This window comes from Mustela lutreola, chromosome 3 (genome assembly GCF_030435805.1).
Source record: "Mustela lutreola isolate mMusLut2 chromosome 3, mMusLut2.pri, whole genome shotgun sequence".
NCBI lineage: Eukaryota > Metazoa > Chordata > Mammalia > Carnivora > Mustelidae > Mustela > Mustela lutreola.
Genome location: NC_081292.1, coordinates 164,290,756 through 164,315,788, shown reverse-complemented (window position 1 = coordinate 164,315,788; position 25,033 = coordinate 164,290,756). Strand labels below are relative to the sequence as shown.

Sequence of the window (25,033 nt, the reverse complement as noted above, 5' to 3'; positions counted from 1 at the left end):
AATAATGTATCAAGTGCCTCCTGGGTGGCTCAGGCAGTTAAGCGTCTGCCTTCGGCTCAGGGACTCGGGATTCTGGGATCCAGTCCCCCTATAGGGCTCCTTGCTCAGCGGGGAGCCTGCTCCTCCCTCTCCTGCTCTCTCTCTCTGACAAATAAAATCTTTAAAAAAAAATATACTGTGTCCATATGATTTCACCAGTTTTAATAAATGTAGCACACTAGTGCCAAGTGCTAGTAGTGGGGCTGTGTTTGCGCGTGCGCACATGTTTAGGGGTCTATAAGAACTCTATTTTCTTCTCGATTTTCCCGTAAGCTTAAAATTACTCCAAAAAATGTAGTTTATTAGTTAGAAACAACAACGCAGGCACCGAGGTCGGCGGTGCGCGGTCGCGTACCTGCGCCTGTGCACTCCCCGAACACCGAAGGGACGTGCGCGGGCCGCGAACACTCGGACTCAAAGCTGAACCAGAGGCAGGTCCGCAGCCCGAGAACATAGGGGAACCTGTCAACCATTCACGCGAACGTGAAACTGGAAGACTGTGTTTCGTTGGCTGGTATCGGGCAGGTTTCGGGGAAGCTCACGAGGGCACCCTCCGTTGAAGCACGCATCTCTAGCGCCGAAGCCGCTACCGCAGCGGCTCGGGCGAGCGGTGCCCTGAGCCTCGGGGGCCCGGCCCCTCCCCCGCACTCCACCCGCACGTGCGCCGCCGGCCGCTGCAGGCCCCGCGCCGCACACCCCGCCCGTCCTCCCGGGGAGGGGGCGGGAACCTGGGGCCGCGGCCACGCGTGCAGGGACGTGCACCCAGGACGTAGCGGAGTCCCCAGACCCCGCTGCCCCCCGCGTCTGACCCAGGGCCCCGACCCGCTCCCGCGCGACGCTGTGCGCAGCCCGCCGGCCGGAAGCTGGGGGGCGGATCCAGACGGCGCCCCGCCCCGCCTGGCGGGCCAATCAGCGCCCGAGGTTCATTAATACTGAAGGCACCGGCCCCGCCTCCGCCCCTCGCGGCACCGCCCGCCCGCGCAGACCCAGAGCGCGGCCGCGGACGAAGATGGCGACCGCCATGTACTTGGAGCACTACCTGGACAGTAAGCACCCTTCGCGGCCCTCTGGCCCGGCGCCCGCGCAAGGCCTCCCCACGCGGGCCCACCCCGCGGGCACCAGGTGCCGCGCGCGGACCTCGAGGGCTCGTTAGGGCGGTAGGGGCGGTCCGGCAGCGGCGGGGGCGGCGGGGGCGCGCGCCGGGCGGGGCGGGGCCGCAGGGAGGTGCGCGCGGGGGGCGCGGCGCGGGGTCCTACCGTCACGGCCGCGCCAATTCCAGGTGCGTCACGGGGAGGCGGGGGCCGGTGCGCTCTGGGCGGAGCTTGCGTTCCATGGCCCCGCCCTCCCCGTCTAGGCCCCGCCCTCCCCGGCTAGGCCCCGCCCTTGGTCCTGGTCTCAGCGGCCGCTCCGCCCTCCCCGCCGTCGGCCCCTACCGGACAAGTCCCGGCTCACGGCCCCGCTCCGCCCTTCCCAGCCCCCTCCGCTCTCCTGGCCCCACTCCCACCCTAGGGCCCCGCCCCGCCCCCACCGCGCAGTCGGGCTAGGGTAGTCGGGCGCGGGTGTTCGGGCGCAAGTCGTCGACCTCAGCAGCCTCGGACGCTGGGCCGTGCTTGGGGGGGGGCTCCGGGTCTGCGATGTGGGGGAGGTCTCCAGCCTGGGTTCTGTGCCGGCTCGTGCGGTGACCTGGGAGTTGGAGAAGATAACTGGCGTGGGCGGTCCCCTAGGGTGCCCGTCCTTCCGCGTGGCCTTGGTGGGAGGGGACTGGCGGGGCTGGTGTTGAGCCCAGGGATGGTCACCACGGAAAGCGGTCTGGGAGGTGCTTCCTGCAGGCGTCCTTTTGTCTACATGCAGCTCAGCTTGGGTCCTCCCGAGAACTCCTGAGCAGATGGGGAAATGCAGGCCGCAAAGGCCAAGTAGCTTATCAATGTCATGCATTCGACAGCGGAAAGCCCGCGTTTGAACGCTGCTGATCTGGATCTGATCTGGATCTGGCTCTGGCTGTGGTCGGCCTTGGCGGGGGGCTGGGCTGGGCGCTCTGGAGCTCTGTGTTGCAGTAGGAATATGCACGGTTATTGGTACCTGCCTCTCCTGCCGGTTGGGAGTGAGCCACTGCCCTGCGGGACACGGTGGGGTTCAGCTCTCCCCAGGGTGGTTGCCAGTCCAAGCCTGAGCCATGGGGGAGTCCTGGTGGGAGAGCACTAAAAAGGGGAGGCCTTTCCCTGCCATTGTCACTACTGTGCTGTCATGTCTGTTGGGGAGCTCTGTGGCTTCCCTTCTCTGTCCCAGTACCTACCCAGTGAGCCCTATGAGGACACTTGGAGGTTTGTGGATTCCATCATGCATGGGGCACCTGTGTGAAGGCTCAGGATGGAGGTGACTGCTTGATTTTTGAACACTTGCTGTGTGCTAAACCTTGGTCCTCATTTTCCTGGAACTTATTTCCAAATGGGGCAAATGGATTTTTAAAACTAAGCAAATTAAGGGGCATGAAGGAGCCCAGCAGGTTGTGAGAGACCAGGGGTGGCACTGTCCCGCAGAGCCCAGGATAGAACCAAACAGGGAGGTCCTTGGGGAGACTGTGGTGAGCCTTGAGGCTGGGGAGGGCCTGTGTGCCATTCTCTGGGTGAGCTGGGCAGCTGTCAGCTGTGCAGACAGGCTGGAAGGCTGGCCTGGAGCAGGGGGATGGAAGCGCAGTGTGGAAGGCAGTGTGGCCTGGGGTACTCTACCTATGCTGGCCAGCGTGGTCTGTTTAATTTGAAATTAATGAAACTTGAGCAAATGCAAAGTTTAGTCCCTCAGTCATATTAGCCCCATTTCAGGTGCCCAGCAGCCCCACGGCCAATGCCTTCTGTGTTGTGTAGCTCAAATATCCTGTCTCCTTGCATGAAATACACTACACAGCACTGGCCTGCTCCACCCTGTGCACTGGGTGTTTGAATAAGGCTGGGGTGGGGGAGATCAAACAGACCCCAGGGCTTTGGTCTTACCTGCTGTGGGGGAGTATTGAGAGGGGAGGACTCGCTGGAGGTGTAGGATAGAAGGGTCACACGGGCCATCTTCCTAGCCTCTGCTTGCAGCTCAAGGGTAAGTCCTCCTCTAACTTTTCCAGCTTCCAACACCCTCTGAAGCCTGTCAGTCTTATCAGAGTTTCATACCCATCCCCCCAAAAAAGATACGTTAATCCTTCTGTTCCCCAAATCCCCACAGAAACAGAAAATGAAGTGAGCTTATTATTTGTAGACTTTAGGTATAAAGTCTGGAAGGCAGGTTTTGTCCTGCTGCTGAGAAGTACACTTCTCTGTGTTTCAGGCATCGAGAACCTTCCATGTGAGCTTCAGAGGAACTTCCAGCTCATGCGAGAGCTGGACCAGAGGACAGAAGGTAGGTCCAGGCTCTTTAGTCCAGCCTGTGGTGGGCCCTGGCAGCTGGGAGAGGTGACCCTGCTCCCCCAGGGCCCCAGGGCAGTGGGGCTGCAGCCCAGCCTTCAGCTTTGGGCCTTGGCTTATGTCTTATGGATGGTGTTGACGCTTTAAAATTCGACTTAGTGTTTTGGGTTCTGACACATCTTCCTGTGGCATCTTCCCAGCTGTCGTGGATTCCTCATTCCCTTTCCTTTCTTTTAAAAGGTTTTCTGGTTTCAAACTATGTATACATAGTTAAAAAAAATTTTTTTTAAGATTTTATTTATTTGAGGGCACCTGGGTGGCTCAGTGGGTTAAGCTGCTGCCTTTGGCTCAGGTCATGATCTCAGGGTCCTGGGATCGAGTCCTGAATCGGGCTCTCTGCTCAGCAGGGAGCCTGCTTCCCTCTCTCTGTCTCTCTGCCTGCCTCTCCGACTACTTGTGATTTCTCTCTGTCAAATAAATAAATAAATAAAATCTTTAAAAAAAAAAAAAAGATTTTATTTATTTGAGAGAGAGAGAGAGAGAGAGCAAGAGAGGGGAGAAGGTCAGAGGGAGAAGCTGACTCCCTGTGGAGCCAGGAGCACAATGTGGGACTCGATCCTGAGACTCTGGGATCACGACTTGAAGGCAGTTGCTTAACCAACTGAGCCACCCAGGCGCTCCTCAAATTATGTACACATGGTTTAAACAGATAGCACTTTGCAGTCTTCTGGTATTTAGCTCCCTGTTTCTAAACATCCTGGTTTTGCTGCTGTTTCTTACTTTATATCCCTTTTGCTTTGGTCTTTATTCTGTTACTGTGGAATATGAAGGTTAGATCCCCCCACCCCCCACCGTTTCCTGGCGCCATGGTGTAGACTCTGAGTCTGCTGTAGACCAGGGATGGCGTTTCCTTCAGGACCCCATGGCAGTGGCTTGCACCTGGGCCACATTTCGTGCTCTGCTTGTGTGACCTTTTTCTGAATAACTGTTTTTCTTAGCGCTCAGAATTGCTTTGTTTTCTGTATTCCATATGCATTCCCCATGTTCACTGTGTCTGCCACACGAGGTGTTCTGCCAGTCCCGAGTTCGCCCTCCTCACCAGACCTTTCTGCTGGAGCCTCCCATCCTGTGGCTTTTGTCTAGGCCAATGGCTGGGGCACTGTCTCTGCTCATCTTTGGGGCAGTACTCTGATTCCTGTGTTGTAAACATCCTTTCTTGACAACTTGCATTACTGGAGTCTTACCTGCATTAGCTCCCTGAAACACGGTGCATGGGAAGGTAGATTTCTTAGAACGCTCTGTCTGAAAACGTGCTTACATCACGATTGATGAACACTTTGGCTGGGTATAGAATTCCAGCTTGAAAATCATTTTACCTCAGCATGTGGAAGGTGCTGTTGCGTTGTCTCCCAGCTTCCCTGTTGCCCTGAGAGATCTGCTCCTGTTCGCATTCCTCACCCTTGATACATGTGCTCTTCTTTCCTTTCCTGTTTAGCAGCTCTTGGGCTGCTGTCTTTGAACCTGAGGTTTCATGTTTTGTGGCCATGTGCTTGGGCATGGGTGATTTTTCATTCATTGTGCCTTCCACATGTTTTGTAAGATCAGAATAGCTGTGTTTTTTCACTGAGCTACAATCACCTGACAGATACAGAGAATTCTGTTATTGTGAAATACAGCATTTGTGTTCAGGAATAAGCGCAAGTGTTTGTCCATTGCTTAACAAGCTGCACCTTGCAGACCTCTCCCGGGATGGAGCAATGGGGCTTCTGGTACCTGGGGCCCTGTGTAACCCTAGTGTGCCATCCCTCCGCCAAGGGGCTCCCACCCTCAGTTTCCTCTGCAGCATGTTTTCTTACCTTCCTAAACCAAAGAGTTCTCAGTTGTATGTGTCCGTCCTTAATATGGATGGTGTCTCCCTGTGTGTCATCCTTCATGTCTTGCTTTTGTGGCTCACTGCTGCCTTCTGTGGGAAGAATCCCCGTGGCTGTGTGCTGTTGGTTTGCTGTGTGAATGGACCACAGCATCTCAGTCTGTTTTACTGTGGATTGCACGTTGAGCTTGTTTCCTGTTGTCTGCACTGATGAATATTTTCCTGTATGTGTCCTAAATCTGGGGGGTGTGTATTGAAGAGTAGAACACCAGGTTGTAGCCAAGGTGAGCCCATGATTTGCTATTCCAACAGGGGATGTTGGGAATCCGAGAGGTCAGAATGCATCCTTTCTGGGAGGGCGGTTGCACATTGAACCGTCCTGGGTGTGCTGCCCAGGCTGTGGCGTCCACATGTCCCCTAGTGTTGGGCTGTCTGCTGAAGGCATGCCTGCCGTGCTCCCACTAGCGTTCAGCCAGCCCCTGCTTTGCTGCAGCTTGGCTTTTTATTTTATTTTATTTTTTAAAGATTTTATTATTTGACAAAGAGGGAGAGAGAGAGAGAGTGCACACAAGCAGGGGGAGTGGCAGAGCGAGAGGGAGAACAGGCTTCCTGATGCGGGACTCGATCCCAGGACTCTGAGATTGTGATCTGAGCTGAAGGCAGATGCTCCACCCACTGAGCCACCCGGCACCCTGCAGCTCGGCCTTGTTCAGCTTTACTTGCTAGTGTAGAATCTCTTGTAGAGACTAGCTTTTCCCCCATTTCTGTGTCAGATAAGAAAGCCGAGATTGACATCCTGGCCGCAGAGTACATATCCACGGTGAAGACCCTTTCTCCAGACCAGCGTGTGGAGCACCTGCAGAAGATCCAGAGTGCCTACAGCAAGTGCAAGGAGTACAGTGACGATAAGGTGCAGCTGGCCATGCAGACCTACGAGATGGTGAGAAGGCAGGGCAGGAGTCGGGTGGGGGGTTCGGGCTCTGCCCTGTCACTCGGGAAGGGGCCTGGGGCTCAGAGGCCGTGTGTGCCAGGTGGGCTCAGGCTTTGATGGGGAGATGCTTCTTGAGGAAGCAAGTACTGGAGTGTCCTTTGCAGGGACTGTCATCCTGCAGTTTGGTTTCCATGCCCTCTGTGTTTGTGTGTTTGGACGCTTTAGTGACTCTAAGTTTTTGTGTGTTTTTAATGCTTCTTTTTGTCAGCTCTAGGTCAAGTACTAGAATTTGTCGTGTCCAGTTTTCTCTCAAGTAGCTTTGTGTGGGGCTCCCATGGGGCACAAGCAGTTGTCCTGTGATGCACATCAAGTTGTGTAGTGAAGGAAGGCCTGCATGCTGTCCCCTGACTCCATTCCCTATCCCCTGAGAAAAAACGGGAATTTTTTAAAAAACCCGAATTAAGTTGTAGCTAAGAAGGAATACTAAAAAAGGAGAACGTAATGCTTATATTTGGGGTTTTGATGCCCCAAAGCGCTGAATTTTTTTTTTTCCTTTTTTAAGATTAATATATTTACTTGAGAGAGAGCATGTGTGCAAGGATAAGGGGATGAGGGTGGTGGGGAGAGGCAGAGGCAGAGGGAGGACCTACAGCAGATTCCTTCCTGAGCCTGACAGCACGGGGCTTGATCCTAAGACCCCGAGATGATGACCTGAGGCGAAATCAAGGATCAGATGCTTAACCAACTGAGCCCCCAGGTGCCCCTGACAAGCGCTGGATCTCTACAATAAGCAGCCTGCTTTTTAAGAGTTAGGTTTCAGCAGTTGTCAGACACATTCAGGTTTTCTCTGAGTCATAATAGGGTTTGAGATTGGAGCTTGTTTCCTGACAAGGATTGGTAGAGACAGTGACGCTTGGTGTGGCTTAATGGGTTCATTGCTGTGAGCCCACTGAGTGAAGGGACGCCTTGTGTTGCATCCTTGTGAAGTCCTGGCAGTCTCCCTGGAGGCCGCCTTTGTTGGGCGGTGTGGTCACTGTCATATTCCCGTGCTTCGGCCATTGCCTTTTCTTTCTTCTTTCTTCTATCTTGTCCTAAATACAGTGTTAGAGGCCTTTTCTGTCAGAACCTGTATGTTCTTCAGATTTTTGAACTCGGGTTAAGTTAGGGTTCAGTATTATATGTCCTCATCCCCATTCCATTGCATTTCCCAGCTCCTTTTCTCATTATTGTCTCCCTTCATGGTTTTCCTGAGTAGGATTTCTTCTGTGGAGCTGTCAAAACGTGGGGACAAAGACTCTTCATAAACTGAGATAGTGGACCTTGTTTTAGGAGCTTTCTTTGTTGAAAACCCAAGTAAAGGGCAGGAAAGTACTTCCTGGTTGGTTTCCAGTGTATTTGGGATTCCTGAGGTGTTCTGCTTTCATTTTTAAGTAAGACTTGTGAGCATCCTTCTCGGTAGGTGGATAAACACATCCGAAGGCTTGATGCAGACCTGGCACGCTTCGAAGCGGATCTGAAGGACAAGATGGAGGGCAGTGACTTTGAAGGCTCCGGAGGACGAGGGTTAAAAAGCAAGTCTGTTAAGTTTTTTTTTTTATTTTGTTACTGTTATCTATGGAGTTTTGAAGAGTTTTGGTGATAAACATGTCAGGAACATTATGGGAAGTATATTTGAGTAACTCCTGTGTCCTGCTTTCGTGAATTTCTTGAGGGTAATTGGGGTTTTATTGTCTTTCAGAAGGTCGGGGTCAGAAAGAAAAAAGAGGCTCCCGGGGTCGTGGCAGGAGGACCTCAGAGGAAGATACTCCAAAGAAAAAGAAGCATAAAGGAGGGTGAGAGGCTCTTTTCCTTGTCTCTTTCTCTCCAAAGATTACTTAGCATTAGTATTTCCTTAGCATCTCGAAACACCAATGGCAGCTAACAGCGAGGACGTGCTTCCTGCATGCCCGCGGTGGGTGTAGTTCTGCATGCTTTCCACGGGCTGGCTCCGGCTCCGGCTTCGGCTCCGGCTCTGGCTCCGGCTCCAGCTGTGCTCGGCAGCCCAACGGGGTTCCCAGGGAGCACGACCAGCCCTAGGGTTCTCAGCTCCTGCGCGGGGGAGCTGGGTTTGCGCTGGGCGGTCCGACTCCACAACCCACGCTCTTAGCCACTGTGTGTCCTGCCTCTCGAGAGACACTATATTTATTGACAGTTCAGGCTAAGCCACGCTTTAACAGCTAAATATATAGCTGTCCATTGTTTTATGTATAAATATATATTTTGGATATATTTGTTATTAAGTTGCATGACTGCATTTATTAAATATATGTATTATTTACCTTGAACTTCAGAATATTTCATTTAAAGCTTTCTCCTACCTGCTCCCCGCCAACCCCCAAGCTACTGTGTTGCTTCACAGAAGTGATTTTTAGAGTACAGAGAAAACAGTAAAGCATCTGGTGACTTCCGTGGAGGTGGTTTTCACAGTTAGGGGGAGACCTCAGAGAGTCTTTCTTGACCAAAAAAAGGGAGAAGTTTTGGTTCTTAAAGGTGGTGTTTAAACTTTTAAGAAAAACTCCAGATACCATCTTGCAGTATACAAACGCAGAACAAACATGTAGTTTAATGAACTCCTCTGAGGCACATCCTTGTCTGTCACTGACTACTGCCAGAATCACTTTTATGTACCCTGTTGAAATCATAACCTCCTTCCTCTACCCCAAGTGAACATGACCCAGACTTATGCCATTTTTATGCCCATTCTTTGTAGTTTTGTTCCCAGCATGTACATTCCTGGACACTATAGTTTAATCTTGCTCTTTTTTTTAACCTTTTAGTTAATTTTATTAAGGAATAATTTATATACAATAAAATATTCTTATTTTAAGTTTACAGTTCAGTGCTGTATTCAGTTTTTTTAAAGTTATGGAACTATTGAGCCTTTCCATTTCTTCTTGAGTCAGTTTTGGTAATCTCTATCTTTCAAGGAATTGGTTGTTTCATGAGTCATCAGATTTATTCACATCAGATTATTAATAATGTCACACAATCGTTTTTCTGTTGTAGGATCTGTAGTGATGATTCCTCTTTCAGACCTGATGTTGATAATTTATGTTTTCTCTCATTTTGTCTTGATCTTCACACAGAATTAGATTTTGGCTTCATTGGTTTTTATGTTTTCTCTATTGTTTGTTTTCTATTTCATTGATTTCTGCTCATATATTTTTTGGGGGGGTGGGGCAGAGGGAGAGAGAGAGAATCTTGGGCTCCATGCCCAGCATAGAGCCTGATGCAGAGCTCAGCCTTATGACCCTGAGATCATGACCTGAGCCCAAATAAAGAGTCAGATACTTAACCTACTGAGCCACCCATGTGCCCCTATTTCTGCTCATATTTTTATTTTTAATTCCCACTACTTGGATTTACTTGGCTTTTTTTTTTTTCCAGCTTTTTAAGGTGGAAGTTGCTTAGATCAGTGATTTTCGTACTTTCGTCTTTTCTCATATAAGTATTTAAAGCTATAAATTTTCTTCTAGTTACTATTTTAGCATATCCCAAAAATTTGGATATGCTGTATTTTTATTTTTATTCCATTCAAAATATTTTAAAAATTCCTTTGTGATTTTTCTTTGACTCATAACTTATGTAGAAGTGTGTTCTCAGCTTCCCAATAATTTGGGATTTTCCAGGTAGCTCTCTGATCTCATTTTTTAAGTTAATTCTGCTATGATTTCTATAAATAGAAATAATCTGAAATTAATTAAGGGTTGTGTTATGGTTTATGGTCTAGTCTTCCTATATATTCCTTATACCCTAGAAAAGAATGTCATGTTTTACTGTTTTGGGTGGAGAGTAGCTGTCAATCAGAAAGCTTGGTTGGTAGTGTTGTTGGTCTTCTGTATCCTTACTGATACTCGTTTATTCGATTGATAAATTGCTAAGGGAAGAATGTTGAAGTCTCCCAACTCTAACTATGGACTTGTCTGTTTCTCCTGTCAGTTTTGCTTCACATTTTAAAGCTATGTTACTAGTTGTTACCTTCGCATTTAGGTTTTTCTAAAAATAGCTGACTACTTCATTGTTATGAAGTGTCTTCCTTTTTTATTTCTTGTATTATTCTTTGTTTCGAAGTCTACTTGGTCTGATATTATGATGATCACTCCAGTTGTCTTATGATGAGTTTTGGCATGGTGGAGCTTTTTCCTTTTTCTTCCTTTTTTTTTTTTTTTAAAGATTTTATTTATTTATCAGAGAGAGAGAGCGAGAGAGAGTGCGTGCACGCACAAGCAGGCAGAGGCAGAGAGAGCAGCAGGCTCCCTGCTGAGCCAGGAGCCTGATGCGGGACTCAATCTCATAACCCTGCGATCATGACCTGAGCCGAAGAAATCGGCTTAACTGAGTGAGCCACCCAGGTATCCCTTTACTTTCAACATATTTTTGTTTTTGTATTTAGAGTGGGTTTCTTGAAATCAGCAAAGTTGGGTCTTGCTTTTTTTTATCTAGTCTGAGAATTGCTGCCTCTTTTTTACTGCAATATTTACAGTCTCAGATTTATTTATTTTTAAACAAATTTTTTTTGTCATTTCCTAAAACCTGATCAGTTTTTGAACTTTTTTTTTTTTTAAAGATTTTACTTATTTATTTGACAGAGAGAGATGACAAGCAGGCAGAGAGAGAGGAGGAAGCAGGCTCCCTGCTGAGAGAGCCCGATGCAGGGCTCGATCCCAGGGCCCTGAGATCATGACCTGAGCCGAAGGCAGTGGCTTAACCCACTGAGCCACCCAGGCGCCCCTACAGTCTCAGATTTAATACAATTCCTGATACGACTGGATTTAAATTTACCCTCTTGCTGTTAGTTGTCTCTGCTTTTTCTTATTTTAGTGTCATTTAGATTAATTAGGTTTTTTTTTTTTAAAGATTTTATTTACTTATTTGACAGACAGAGACCACAAGTAGGCTGAGAGGCAGAGAGAGAGGAGGAAGCAGGCTCCCCGCTGAGCAAAAAGCCTGATCCCAGGACCTTGGGATCATGACCTGAGCCAAAGGCAGAGGCTTTAACCTACTGAGCCACCCAGGCGCCCCTAATCAAATATTTTTTAGTGTTTTTTCCCCCATGGACTGTTCTAGTATGTACACCCTGTTCATTACGTGAACTTCCAATGATATTACGCTATTTCATGTTTAGTGTAAGGTCCAACCCAAGTATTTTTACCTCCTGTCCTTTGTGCTTTTGTCAAAAGTTTTACTTCTACGCATGATATAAGCCTCAAAACACGTTCTTATTTTAGGTCTAAACCATTATTATATTAAACAGATTTTCAAATGTTTATTGTCACTCTACGCACATACCATTTCCACTGCTTTTGTTTCATTATGTAGATGCAGATTTTCCTCTGGTGTCATCTCTTTCCTGCCTAAAGAACTTACTTTAACATTGTTTTATAGTGCAGGGCTGTTGGTGATGATGAATGTCCTCAAATATTTTCTCTGAAAATGTCTATTTTATCTCCTTTTTTGAAGGATGTTATTGATGGATATAGAATTTTAGATTGACTTTTTTCTTCTAGCGCTTAAGATGTCCTATTGTCTTTCATCTTGAATTGATTCTGATGAGAAATTAGTGATAATTTTTATATTTGATTTTTTTATATGTAAGTGGCTTTATTTATTTTTGCTGCTTCTAAGATTTCCAATCAGTAATTTGATTTTTAATAACTTAATTATGATTTGTTCTGGCGTGGGTTTTTTTTTAATGTGTATTCTGCTTGGAGCTCATTGAGTTTCTTGGAACTGCTGGTTTATATTTTGTATCAAATTTGGAAATTTTTCAGACATTCATTCTTAAAATAGTTTTTTCTGCTCTCTTTTTGTCTTTTTATTGGACTCACATTACATGTACATTAGCTTGATATTTTCTCACAGTTCACTGAGGCTCTGCTTATTTTTTTGGCCACTGTTTTTCTTTCTATGTGTCTGGTTAGTTTGTGTTTGGATAGTTTCTATTACTTTATCTTCAAGTCTTTTCTTCTTTGATGGATATAATCTTGATCGAGGTAATTTTTTTTAAGATTTTATTTATTTATTTGACAGACAGAGATCACAGGTTGGCAGAAAGGCAGGCAGAGAGGGAGAGGGAAGCCGGCTCCCTGCAGAGCAGAGAGCCTGATGTGGGGCTCGATCCCAGGACCCTGAGATTGTGACCTGAGCCGAAGGCAGAGGCTTAACCCACTGAGCCACTCAGGCGCCCCTTGATGGATATAATCTTATATCCATCTAATTTAATCTTAATTTAATCTTAGTTTCCTTTAGTGAATCTTCCACTTAAGAGATTCTTTTAAAGAAGTTCTTTTTTTTTTTTTTTTTTTTTTTAATTATTTATTTATTTGACAGAGAGAGCAATCACAAGTAGGCAGAGAGGCAGTCAGAGAGAGAGGAGGAAATAGGCTCCCTGCTGAGCAGAGAGCCCAATGTGGGCCTCGATCCCAGGACCCTGGGATCATGACCTGAGCTGAAGGCAGAGGCTTTAACCCACTGAGCCACCCAGGCGCCCTAAAGAAGTTCTTTTTATTTCTATTTCATACTTTCTGTTTTTATTACATTTATATTTTTCTTTATGTTTTTGAACACAAGTATTTATAATAGCTTTTTGAAAGATCTTTTCTGAATCTATTTGTTACTTCCAAATATATTTTCTTCTTTTTAAAGACCAGTTTTTTAAGGTATGATTGACATACGGAAAGCTTTACATATTTAACTTATACAATTTGAATAGTTTCGGCAGGTCTGTTTATTAACTGGTTTTTCTCGTGGTTGAAGCATTTTTCTGCTTCTTCACATGTCTAGTGATTTTTCATGGGATCTTAGTGTGAATATTACGTTGTTGAGTGTCTGCATTTTGTTGTCTTTGGTTCGTGAGTATTGAATTTTTTTTTTTTTTCTAATTTTTGTTCAGTGGTTTAATCACCTGTGGATCAACTTGATCCTTCATGACTCGTTTTTTTTTTTTTTTTTAAGATTTTTTTATCTATTTGAGAGAGAGAGGGAGAGAGGGCATGCAAGCCGGGGTGAAGAGCAGAGGGAGAGGGAGACGTAGGCTCCCTGCTGAGCAGGGGGCCTGAAGTGGGGCTTGATCCTGGGACGCTGGGATCACGACCTGAGCTGAAGGCAGATGATTTACCAATCGAGCCACCCAGGTGCCCTCGCAGGCTCGTTTTTAACCTTTGTAAAAGAACCCTATTTTCTTAAAGGGCCAGATAGTAAATATTCTAGGCTTGCAGGACATATTGTCTTTGTTGTGACCACTCACTTCTGCTGTTTTATATCAAAACCACAAAAAGTGGCTGTGTTTCCATCAGACCTTATTTACAGAGATAGCCAGCCAGCTGCAGGCAGCACTTTGCCAACCTCCAGTTGAGGGTAGCCTGGTTGCTGGAGTTGCTGATGTCATCCTGCTGAGGTGTGGCCCTTCTGGGTTGTCTTCTGAACGCCTGTTGACTGTAGTGTGGCCTCTCCCGGCAGGCTGGCTGGAGCTGTAGCACCACCAAGCCTCTGTTGCTCAGCTCACAGCGCGCCCATGTTCTCTGTCTGGGCTCATGGATTCTCACCCTGGGCACGGCTTAGTTTTTTGTGAAAAACTCAAAGTGATCCCTTTGCAGATTTCTAGAGCACATTCTCTTTACCCTCGTCCTTTACAGCACCTCACCAGCAGATTCCAGCAGCCTTAACCTCCTGGAAATTTGGGGTCTTCCTCCGTTTGACACACTGTGCTGTATTTGGTTCTCCTGTTGGTGGGCTGGGCGTGGGAAGTGCTGCCAGCAGGGCTCACCTTGTTTGTTTACCTTCGCCTGGGGTTGCAGTCCTCAGCTGCCTTTTGTCAGTGTCTGGAAACAGCTGTGTGACATGCTCTGTCCTGTTTTCTAGCTGTTCACAGTAGGATACAAGTTCAGTGCCTGTTGCTAGGTCCCGGTTGGAAGTGGAAGCTTTGTTCTTTTCTTGTGTCGTTAAGCCCTGTTAGTCTCTTTCGTTTGGGCGTTTGTCTCCTTCCCTTTCTTTCTTCATAATTTTCCTTTCAAAGAACCTGGACTGTTTGACTCCTGGCATTTCCCAGGGTTTTGATGTTGCTGACAAGACACGAAACCCCAAGAGCATATCTTCACTAAACATTAAGACAATGCTTCTCCTCATTTGCTCCGGGGATTTGTTTGAATTTAGACTGGGGTCACCTGGTTCCTTGAGCTGGCGCTCTGTGGGTCTGGCGGAGTTGAGTCTCTCCTGAGCTTCTCCTGGGGTTGCAGCCACATTTTCCTGCTCTTTTCCGCATCCCATGGTTCTTCGTATCTGTCTGACTTCAGGGTGCCAGGAGTATGTGGGGTGAGATTTCTCCCCAGGAGTTTCTTTTGCTTTTGGAGCAGGCAAACTGAGCTGCGTGGGGGCTAGAGGCCCTTTGCCTGGGCCTAGTCCCCTCTGATGTCGAAACCTCATGAGGGGAGACCCTCCCCCATTCTTGATGGGAACCCATGGTTTATTTCTCCTTCTTGAAAGGCTCCCTGTGTGGCTGGGCAGCGCTCTGGCAACGCGTAGCTTTCCCGTCCTGTGTCCTGCCTGCCGTGTTGCAGTGGCTGGCAGAGGTCAGGAGGAGGCAGGCCCTTTCCCCAAGAGCACCACACAGATCTTTGCTCAGCCTTCCTGCCACTCTGCCACAGCTGCAGGGCCTCCGGGTTCAATAAACAGGCTATGGGGTTCCTCCTGCCCTGAGTGTAAGGGTTGCAAGTGTCTGCGGCCATGCTGGCTCGGTGCATCCCCCGGAGCACAGCCAGTCCTTGGCTGAGCCCAGGAGTGGGGCAGCCTGCCAGCTCGGCCACCGCCCCTCCCTTGGCCTGGGTGCTTCTGGCCCATGTCACTCCACAGCTTTGCCAGTGTCTTTAAAACGTGGTCTTAGCAGCTTACTGGGCCTGTTTTCTTGACTTGTAGCTGCAGGGTTCTGAGTCTTCCTGCTCCTTGCTGATCAGAACCCAAAGCACAGTAGCCTCTTATGGAGACAGCAGGTGCCGTCATTGGCCTCCTTCTCACCAGGGGTCCCCTTGTGGGGAACAAGGCCCCAGCCTCCCTGGCGGGGCGTTCACCTGACTGTGCTCAGACCTCATGGTGACCCATGTGTCTTGCCGCTGCCTATGTGGACACACTTGAGATGAACGAGCATGCAGCTTCTTCCTGGACAGAGCTGTGACAGTGCACATTGCCGACCACTGTCTGATGGCGCTGAGGAGGTGGACCGTGTGGCTGCTGCCGCCCCAGCTTTTCTTCCTGGCTGGCTGCAGCTGAGAAGGGGAACTTCGAGGGGGGAGGTATGCAGAGCTCCTTGGCAGGCAGGTTGGGCTGGACTTGGCCCTACTGCGTGAAGTCCTTCTCCACGGCCCCCCAGAGCAGCTGTGCTGCTCCTGTCCTACTGTATGGATGTCGGGACAGCCCAGAGGAGCTCACTGGGGTGACAGGTGTGTGAGGGCTGCATGAGCAGCTCTGGGCCTGCTCGAAGTCTTGCTCTGAAATTGCTCCTCGCAGCGGAGGTTCAGACACTGGAGGGGGGGTCCCTGGGCTGCCTGGGGAGGGGTATCCACTGTGTCTAGGGAAGTGAGCTCAGAGGACACCGCTCATGCCCAGCATGGCTGACATGGGATTTGTAGCCTGCCTGGTGGGCTTGGCCTCCCTGGGACCTCCTGGCATTCCCTTCCACCCTCCCGCCCCAGAACCCCCTCAGCTGAGACTGGAGGGAGGCGGCCCTTGCACCTGGGGAATGGGGGATCAGGGCTGGTGTCAGCTCGCCGTGTGGTAGTTGAGTCAGGCTTTGCCAGCAGAGCACACAGAGCCGCCGAAGCGCAGTTGGCACATGGAAGGCGCGTGCCCTGAGTGCGCCTGTGGGGGACCCCACACGGGTTGGCACTGAGCATCCAGGTGAGTGCCCGGGGGTGGAAGCCCACTGATGGGAGGGACACATCCAGCAGTGGGTGAGGGTGTCAGGCCAAGCCGAGAAATCTGCTTGGCAGAACAACTGGGGACCATGTCGCTGCCTGGAGGGTGGCTGAATGCCTGGGGTGTGTGGAGAGCTTGTAAGCATGTGTGAGAGTGTGTGGAGAGCATGTGAGCATGTGTGGAAAGTGTATGCATGTGTGTGGAGAGTATGCGTGTGTGTGGGGAGTGTGTACGCGCATGTGAGCGTGTGGGGAGTGCGTGTGAGTGCATGTGGAGCAGGGTACCTTTCTTGATGCATCCAGATTTCAGATAAAAAGAGAAAGCCCTGTCTGTTCCCAGAGACAGACAGCAGCTCAGCTGTGGAGGGCAGAGGCTGCGACAGGCTCTGGAGCCTTAAGGGACATCACTTGCTCCACCCGAGGGGTGGTGCTCTCTGTGTGGGACAGCCACTGGGACAGAAGATGGTGCTCTTGGGGGTGGTCCTGGGACAGGATGGTGCTTTTGTGGGGGTACTAGGACAGAGGATGGTGGGGGCTGCGCTGGGATGGAGGATGGCAGTCTCGGTGGGGGTTGCTGGGACAGAGGACAGTGCTCTTGCGGGGAGGTGCTGGGACAGAGGATGGCAGTTGGTGGGGGGGTGACCCCGGGACAGAGGACGGCAGTCGGGGGGTTGCTGGGACAGAGGATGGTGGTCTCGGGGGCGGGGGGGGCACTGGGATGGAGGATGGTGGTCTCTGGAGGGGGTACTGTGATGGAGGATGGTGGTCTCAGGGTGGGGGGTGCTGGGATGGAGGACAGTGGTCTTGGGGTGGTGCTGGGATGGAGGACGGTAGTCTCTGGGGGTAGGGGGGCACTGGGACGGAGGACAGCAGTGTGGCATGGAGGCACAGGGCTAAGCCTGGGATCTGACTGTAGAGGCACAGAGTGTTTACTGATAGAGAGTTTGGGAGAACAGGGTGGCAGTAGCTTCTGGGACATACCATCGGTGTGCTTCCATGTGACATGCGGCTGTTTCTTAGCTCCCTCTCAAGCTCCTGGTGTGAACTGGCTGTGTCTCCGCGGCAGTTGCGTGTTCTTGATTCTGGAGGGGGAGGGAGGGTGGTCTTTCTTTGCCAGTCAGAGCAGAGTGTCTACATTGTTCGGTAGTGGCGGGGTTCTTTGAAGCTGCCAAATCACGGAAAGAGTGAGCACCCCAGCCCTTCACGCTCTCTCGCAGGCGAATGTTCCCTTCAGCTCTCCCCACTGCTCAGCTGCAGGGCTTTGGGCAGCCCACAGGGAGGGAGGCTTGGGCAGGCTGGATTCTGGCTGGGCCACTGGTTCATGATCTAGAGGGGCAGTGGAAGTGGGGAGCAATAGGCCTGCTTCATGGGGGTGGGTGGGTGGCGGCGCCATGTCAGAAATGGCCCGCTGGCAGGTGGGCAGCTGGGGGTGGGAGGGGGTTCCCAAGACTGACAGCTCCAGGAATGGGGAGGGCATCTGGAGATTTCTGCGTTTTGGGGTGAAGGTGCCGTGGGCATGTGTGGGGTGGAGATGTGGTCCTGGGTGTGTGAGTGAAGGCGGCAGGGTCAGTCTTGGTTGAGGTCCAGGGTTCTCCAATGTCATCAACTGGGCGGCTGGTGAGTTGGGGGTGTGTGCCTCCACCGAAGGAGAGGATCCCCAAGAGGCTGGGGAGGGTGGATCTGGGGCAGGGGGGTAAGGGAGCCCAGGAAATAGGTCCTGTCTAGATGGAGGGACAAGACAGAGATGGATTCGTGCCCCCAGAGTGGGGTCAAACCCCAGTGCTGGGTGGTGAGTGCCTCCCCTCACATCCTCTGGGGTGCCTTTGTGCCCCCCTTGTGCCAGGGGCATGCTCCATCCCTGCCCGCCTGTGCTCACGGCCGGGGTTTCCCTGCAGGTCTGAGTTCACCGACACCATCCTGTCCGTGCACCCCTCTGATGTGCTGGACATGCCTGTGGACCCAAATGAGCCCACGTACTGCCTGTGCCACCAGGTGTCCTATGGGGAGATGATAGGCTGCGACAACCCAGACGTGAGTGTGGGCGCTGGCATGGGCTGCGGGCGGGGCCGGCATCCCTGGTAGTGGGGTGGGGGTTGCGGGTGCTGGGCACGGGCTGCGGCCTGGGCCGTGCACCCTGGTGTCCGGCCCATGGAGTACAGGAGTCCTGACTGTGGCCTGCCCTCTACCTTGCAGTGTCCTATTGAGTGGTTTCACTTCGCCTGCGTGGATCTGACCACAAAACCCAAAGGAAAATGGTCAGTATGGGGCGCTGCTCGGTCCTTCCCCGTCTGTGGGGCATCCTACACGCCGCTTCCCTCTGAACTGGGCCCCCCAATGCAGTGCTCCTGGTTCTTGGGGCTGAGCTGCTGGGGGGACAGCTGCTGCCCTCCTCATCTGGGGCCAGGTCTCTAATGACATTTGTGAGATTCTTGGAGAGAACAGCTGTTTTGATTCTTTTTTTTTTTTTAAAGATTTTATTTATTTGACAGAGAGAGAGACCACAAGTAGGCAGAGAGGCAGGCAGAGAGAGAGAGGAAGGGAAGCAAGCTCCCCGCTGAACAGAGAGCCTGATGTGGAGCTCGATTCCAGGACCCTGAGATCATGACCTGAGCTGAAAGAAGAGGCTTAAGCCACTGAGCCACCCAGGTGCCCCTGTTTTGCCTCTATTTATTGAGGTAGAGATACTCTGAAATACAGGTGTGAAATGGAGAGCTCTTGTCCCTGGAGAAGTTTTGGGAAAAGGCAAAGAGCACAAACATTAAGATGGTTGCAAACTTGGGCACAGGCTGGGCACCTGCTGAGGGGCCTCTGTTGCATTGGGAAGGTGCTTGGAGAGTGTGAGCCCTTTCTTTTCCTGATCCTTGGGTTCAATGGCAGCAGCAGCTTTTGTGTTGTTCTGAGATTTCTGAGGTTTCAATAAAACCCAGGTTTTATTTATCTGTGCTTAGAAGGGATGTATACCCTAAAATGAAATCCTGGAAATCTTGTTCTCCAGAGGAGAGGAGAAAGTCCCAAAGGACAGACTGTGTCATCCCAGGTTTCAGTGGGTGCCAGCAGACCCGGCACCGGGTCACCTCAGGGAGTCTGAGCAGCCATGGGACTCGCCCCTGACAGAGCCCTGCTGCCTGGGCGGGCACCTGAGTGGGAGGTGTGGGGCTGCTGGCCCACCTGTGTGGCAGGTGTGGCTCATGGTGGGGCACGAGGCAGGGAGATTTGGTTTGAGTTGTTTGTGGAAATCTTGGGTGGAAGAGTCCGCAGGTGATGGAAAATCATTTTGCTTCTGGGAGGGCCGTGCAGATGGGGATCCCCCCACCATGTGCTAGAAGCAGGGTAGGACGAGCAGCGTCGGGAAGGCCAGGTGAGCCCCGCCACTGCTGTGTAACTCTGTGTTTCTCTGGGGTCTTTCCAGAAACACAGGGTTCAGGCAGCTTCCCTTTTAAGTAAGCCTGCAGCTCTGACACGTGTTCATGCCGCACAAGTGTTACATAGGCCTGTTTGCTGTTTGCTGCGGGGGGGGGGGGGGGGGGTTCGCTTCCTCTGGGGCTGCTGCAGTGGCGTGCTCGGCGGTCACTTCCAGGCACGGACCCAACCCTTGCAAACAGGCCTGGGGCTGGGATGGGCCCATTAGCCGCCTCCTGAGTCAGGAGCCAGGAGAGCCGAGGTGAGAGCAGCGTCCTGCTTGCCCAGGATCACCAGGGAGACCTGGCTAGTCATGCAGGTCCTAGGGCCCATCAGCACGCCTCGCTGCATGTGCCATGCACCGTGCTCCACTGTGCTTGGTCCCCAGTGTGACTGTGGGTGTGACCTCCAGTGTGATCAGTGGTGACCACAGGAGTGCCCAGGGATGACCAGTTAACTTGACTTTGAGGAGCATTCGTGGGCAGAAACAGTCTTCCTCACTGATTTGTATCTGTCGACTCCAGAACATGCTGGCCAGGGTGACTCAGTGGGGTTCCCCTTGCGGGGGTTTCCCAATGCGACAGCTGTGTGCTCTGAGCACTGTCCCCTGGCACTGTCTTGGCGGTCCCGGGGGGCAGGCTGGGGCCTCAGCACCCACAGGGTTGATCCCTGTGTCTTTCTTCTCAGGTTCTGTCCACGGTGCGTTCAGGAAAGGAGGAAGAAGAAGTAAGGTGGATGCCCGGACCAGAAGAGCAAGTTAATATATTCCTTCTTCACGTTGCAATATTTTCTCTTCATTTTAAAACTACCTTGTTTCCAATGATATTTAAGAACTCAGTGGCCAGTTGTAATTCTGGAGACTTCCTAAAACAAACAAGAATCCTCCCGAGCCCTGTTTGCACGAAGAGTGGTCTTACGGGGACTCGTCATGATGACTTTGTTCTGGAGACGTGGTACCGGCTCTGTGCCGGAGAGCTGAGCCTTCCATGGGCGCCGTAGTGGGGACCGTCCAGCCCATGCGCTGCCGTCCCTCTGTAGCTGAGGCGCAAGCCCGCGTGCTCCGTCCTGCTTTCCTGGGGCTGCCCCAGCTCGTGGGGCAGCGCATCTGTCCCCTGCGAGGCCTTGCCGGAGTCGTCTGCCGTGTTTGGGCTCTGCACCAGGGCCTATGGCCTGCCTGGGCCAGGTGGGCTCTCCCTAGGGGCGGAGCGCTCTGTTTCACTGTGCACTGCCTGTTTCCGTCTGAGCTCCCCGTTCCCTCTGTGAGGGTTTCATCTTCTGGAGTAGATGGCTCTCTGTCAGCACGCAGCGGTCGTTCCTGTGACTGGCCCACGGGAGCCGTGTGACAGACAGTGGGTGCGCCGTTTCTCTGGGAATTCCTGACATTTTTACTGTGAAGATCAAATTATCATAACAGCATGGAGATCGTGGGTCTGTGTGTCTGTGAAGTGAGTCCAGTCCAGTGAGACCTGATTTTAAACCTGTTCTGTTGCACATGGGTCGGTCAGCAGCTCCTGTCCAAGGGGACAATGATCATGTGATACGATTTGTGAATTTCTTGTGCCACACAGTCCTGGAATGAAGCTGGCAAACTAGAATGTGTCTTCTGTTTAATCTGCATTCACCAAACCAGTCCTGAACCATGTTTTTGGGAATAGTTGGGGGAAATTACATATGCTTGGTGTGTTGCGATCCATTTGTGATGGTGCGTAGTGTGACTTCTGGGAACATGCGTGGACTTGGAGACCCTCCGGCACACGTCTAAAGGAGTCCGAGGAGTCCTGAAGAAAGGGAACCTGTTTCTGTCCTCGAGGCAGGAAAAGAAATCCAGGAGGCGGTGTCAAGATGTGACATTCCTAACTGATGAAGAATCTTGCCTTCTTTATCAGGAGACCTTCTGGAATGGTGCACCTGCTTCCTGCAGTGACCGTGTCTACCATATGTTCTCGCCTTTTCTTTAATATTTCACCAAGGGCAGGAGATGACGTGGAGAGAAACTTGGGGGACTGTGTCCTGCGTGGCCACTCCTCACCAAGGCTGTTTCCAGTCGGTAAATGAGAGGTGAATGTTAGCTTTGACATCAGAGGGCCGTGAGCCTACATCTGTGGTTCTCGGTGGGTCAGCCCGTGCCCCACGTGCTGTCCCACTGTCCCTTCGGGGCTTCCAGGGCACTGCAGGTGGGGTCAGTTGGAGAGTGCCACCCTTTCGGTCCTGTGCTGCATGGTTAGGGTAGGGGGTTAGCAGCTGGCCTGACGAGCTATCCCAGAGCCAATGCCTTCCTGCTGCCAGAAAGGAGGGGTGGGGGGCTCAGGAGGAGCACCGGCCAGCTCGCGTTCCTCGGTCTCAGTTGTGGCCAAAAACGAGGCTCGTTTGTATTTAGTCACTTAGATTTTTGTTAACACAGGTGTTTAAAGATTGTGGGGAATAAATTGTGGAAAACTGTTTCCTTCACTCTTTTACCAGTCTCTGTGGAGAGGGCAGGTGAGCGCACGAGTTTGTGATGGCCCTTTGGAAGCTGCTTTACTATTTGCACTGCATCTTAGAACACTTCCCGGCTGCCGTCATCACGGGAAACTGGTGCCTAGGGGGTGGCTTGGTTGCTGGCCGGGGTGCCTGGTCCGGGGCCTCGCTTGCAGCACAGGAGGGCCGGCCAACTTCCCTGTGGGGTTTTGCGTGTCACCAGGTTACAGCCCAGCGACCAGCCTTCTTTTTGTAGGTCTCTGTGCCTGCTGTCTCTTGCGTTCACCTCTGTCGGTTACATAAATATCCCTGGAACAACATGGGTAGGTAGAGCTTTGGAGAAGACAAGACGTGAGCAGAATAGGAAGATTCCCTCCCCAGAACACTGTTTGTGTCAACACGGATCCGCTGCCCCTTCCTGACTGCGAGTGCTGCCCATAGTCGCAGCAACACCCAGCAACGACTGTTTGCTGAGGAGACCAGGTCCTCCCTGTTGGCCTGGCTCCAGTCCTGCAGGGGTGGCTGGTGCCTCTGATGATCACCCCATGAGGCCTGACCGCCGACAGTGGGGTGATTCCCACCAGATCCTGTGCGCCTGCCGGGCACCGGACCTGACCCGGAGGTGGCTGCAGAGCCCTGTTCCTTGGGTTGAGTGGGGGTCTGGGCTGGGCCCAGAGTTCCCTGTCTCAGCTGCACTTGAGCCAAGGGCCGCGGGACTTCCTTGCAGAGAAGGGGCACCTTGTTCAGAGGACACTCAGTGCTGTGTTAGCAGTCAGTAGGTTGACAAATAGCCTCTCGTTTTCCTGTAGAAGAACACACGTTGCACTTCCAAAAATAATGTGTGAAACTGAGCCCCCCGTGGCCGTTGCCTATAGAGCTGCTGGCTGGGGCTGCGGATAGAGCTGGGCCTGCGTGCCTGGCCCCGGGGTGGCCAGCTGTGAGATGTGACCAGCCACGGCCACAGGAGCCTGGTGGCTTCTGGTCTGCGCAGGGGTGACGGAGATTTGCTGGGACATGTGGGGACGATGGTCCTGTCCCGGGCAGCCACGAGGCACTCCCGACTTGTAGCTGGCTGCCCAGGGCAGGGTTGGCTTTGAGCAGTAACACTGTCCTGAGAGCAGCTCCCCTGTGTGGCCGTGGCTGGAATTCGGACACTTGTCATGGGCCTTGGAGATGGAAGGTTTTCCCTAGTTGTTAGTGAGCCGGGACTGGTCCTCATTCTCTGTGCCGAGAGAAGTTTTAAAACAAAGTCTAAGAAAAATGTTCTCATTCAGAAGAGAGTTCTATGAAGTTTCTTTCTTTCTACAAATGTATTTTGTGGTGTTCACTTTTACCACATTTCATCCAAAAAGATGATGCAGCTTTAACACGAATGTTACATTTTATTTTCAAGGAATTATCTATGTTCCCTTTGTAAAGGAAAGATAATATTGTAAATCTTTTTATTAAATAATGTAGAGATGTATATCTGTATTTTTGGATCATGTTCTAGATTATGGATATATTGTTTAATAAATGAAGTATTTTTTGGAACAAAGGTTTGAGAAGGAGTCATTCTAGGAAATGATAAACGCTCAGTGCTATGGCCAGAGATGGTAAGTGGACCCTCTAGTGAGCTGTGAGGGTCATGGCTTGGCTGCCACTGTGTCCGGAACCGGTCCCCAAGCCCCAGAGAAATGTCCTTGTGGACTACTTGGAGTTGCTCTTTTATAAAGGCATAAAGTGCTTTCTCTGGAACAGAGGTCTGCGCTCCCAGATCTGCACAGGCGTGAAGACCCCTTGGGGAACTAAATAGTACTTAGGACATTTTTCCTTGAAGAGTGTTAATGGTCAGGGTCCTGAAACCCAGCTTGGTCACCACAGTGGACAGGCCCAGCCTCTCCCCTGTTTTCCAGATGAAAACCAACTCACAGACCCAGAGTCCTAACTGGAGGTCGGGTGAGGTTCTGATGGAAGGGCCTGGAATGCCTCCACAAGCACACATTCCCTCTGGGCACTTCAAGGGTCCCTGCAGCCATTTGTTGGGGTGACTGCCTAGAAAAAGGGAACACCAGTGGGGTGGGTGTGGTAATCTTCACTGGCTCTGAGTGGTTAGTAAGTCCCGGAGGTCCACAACGCCCCTGGTCGACTAATCCAGGAGGGCCTACCATTATCAAGTGACAGGTGACATTTGTCTGAGTGTGTCCACAGACTCTGCTTGTCTACCCACAGTTGGAATGTGCCATTGAAAGAGACCTAAAACCGGCAGAATCCCACATGGATTCACATTGACCTGTGGAGCAAGGGCCATTACCATAGGGAAGCCAGGTGGATGTCTTTGGAATGTCCTTTTCTTGCCAGGACAGTCATCCAAAGGCAAAATGCATCCCTAGTGGGAAGACTTAGTGGTGACGTATGACATACTTAACACAGGTAGACAGGAGGTGGGTGGGTTATAAGGAATGTAGTTTTCTGGAGACACAGGTGATGCGTCCAGCTGCAGCTGCTGTCCCCATCTGGCATCACAGCCAGAGTTGGCACATGGCATGCTGTCACGGATCTGGCCTGTGCTCGTTCTTTCGGTCAATTTGCAACACCATGAGGAGCCATTTGTCCTGTGTGACGAAGCCAACAGGGCACCTCCACAGGCTGGCCTCCGTCCTGTGGACCAGATGTCTTCGTTATTTTAACATCCCCAAAGCATTCTGTCAGCTCCACTGTCGGCATCTGTAACCAGGTAACTGGATGAGTCCAGCTAGTGCAGGAGATGCCCCGGGAGGACGGCAGGGAGCCAGAGGGTGGGAGATGAGCCCCACTCCTGAACCAGGTTCACTGTGGCAGCAGTTCAATGTGGGGTGTTGGGAGAAAAGGCAGAAGGGGAGCACCGAGGTGATGGGGATTGCAGGAGCAGGCTGGTGGGGGGTGTTCTGGAGTTGATGGAGGGAGCAGCCTGTAGCAGGAGCACGGATTAGGACTTGGAGCCCTGGAGGGCTGGCTGCCCTGCTGTGGGTAAGGTAGGGGGGCAGGT

The 25,033-nt window shown here is 51.4% G+C and overlaps 1 protein-coding gene across 3 annotated transcripts; it reads left to right on the top strand.

Moving 5' to 3' along the window:
* The first annotated feature begins 991 nt into the window (after positions 1 to 991).
* Positions 992 to 22,017, top strand: ING5 (inhibitor of growth family member 5). 3 transcript variants are annotated; one of them, XM_059167406.1, is made up of 8 exons: positions 992 to 1,085; positions 3,349 to 3,420; positions 6,069 to 6,235; positions 7,686 to 7,797; positions 7,968 to 8,058; positions 18,066 to 18,201; positions 18,364 to 18,425; positions 20,257 to 22,017. In XM_059167406.1, the coding sequence occupies exons 1-8, from the start codon at positions 1,049 to 1,051 to the stop codon at positions 20,297 to 20,299; spliced, it is 720 nt and encodes a 239-aa protein (XP_059023389.1). In that variant the 5' UTR covers positions 992 to 1,048; the 3' UTR covers positions 20,300 to 22,017. The 3 variants fall into 3 exon arrangements, with proteins under 3 accessions (XP_059023389.1, XP_059023387.1, XP_059023390.1); XM_059167404.1 differs by having other exon boundaries at positions 7,965 to 8,058; XM_059167407.1 differs by lacking the exon at positions 992 to 1,085 and adding an exon at positions 2,617 to 3,123 and having other exon boundaries at positions 7,965 to 8,058.
* Positions 22,018 to 25,033: the final 3,016 nt, after the last annotated feature.

Excerpts from the sequence above, each read along its gene's own strand:
- ING5 (XM_059167404.1), top strand. The coding sequence starts at position 1,049 with ATGGCGACCGCCATGTACTTGGAGCACTACCTGGACA. Across the intron at positions 8,059-18,065 it reads AAAAAGAAGCATAAAGGAGG|GTCTGAGTTCACCGACACCA; the intron begins GTGAGAGGCTCT and ends GTTTCCCTGCAG. Across the intron at positions 18,202-18,363 it reads TAGGCTGCGACAACCCAGAC|TGTCCTATTGAGTGGTTTCA; the intron begins GTGAGTGTGGGC and ends TCTACCTTGCAG.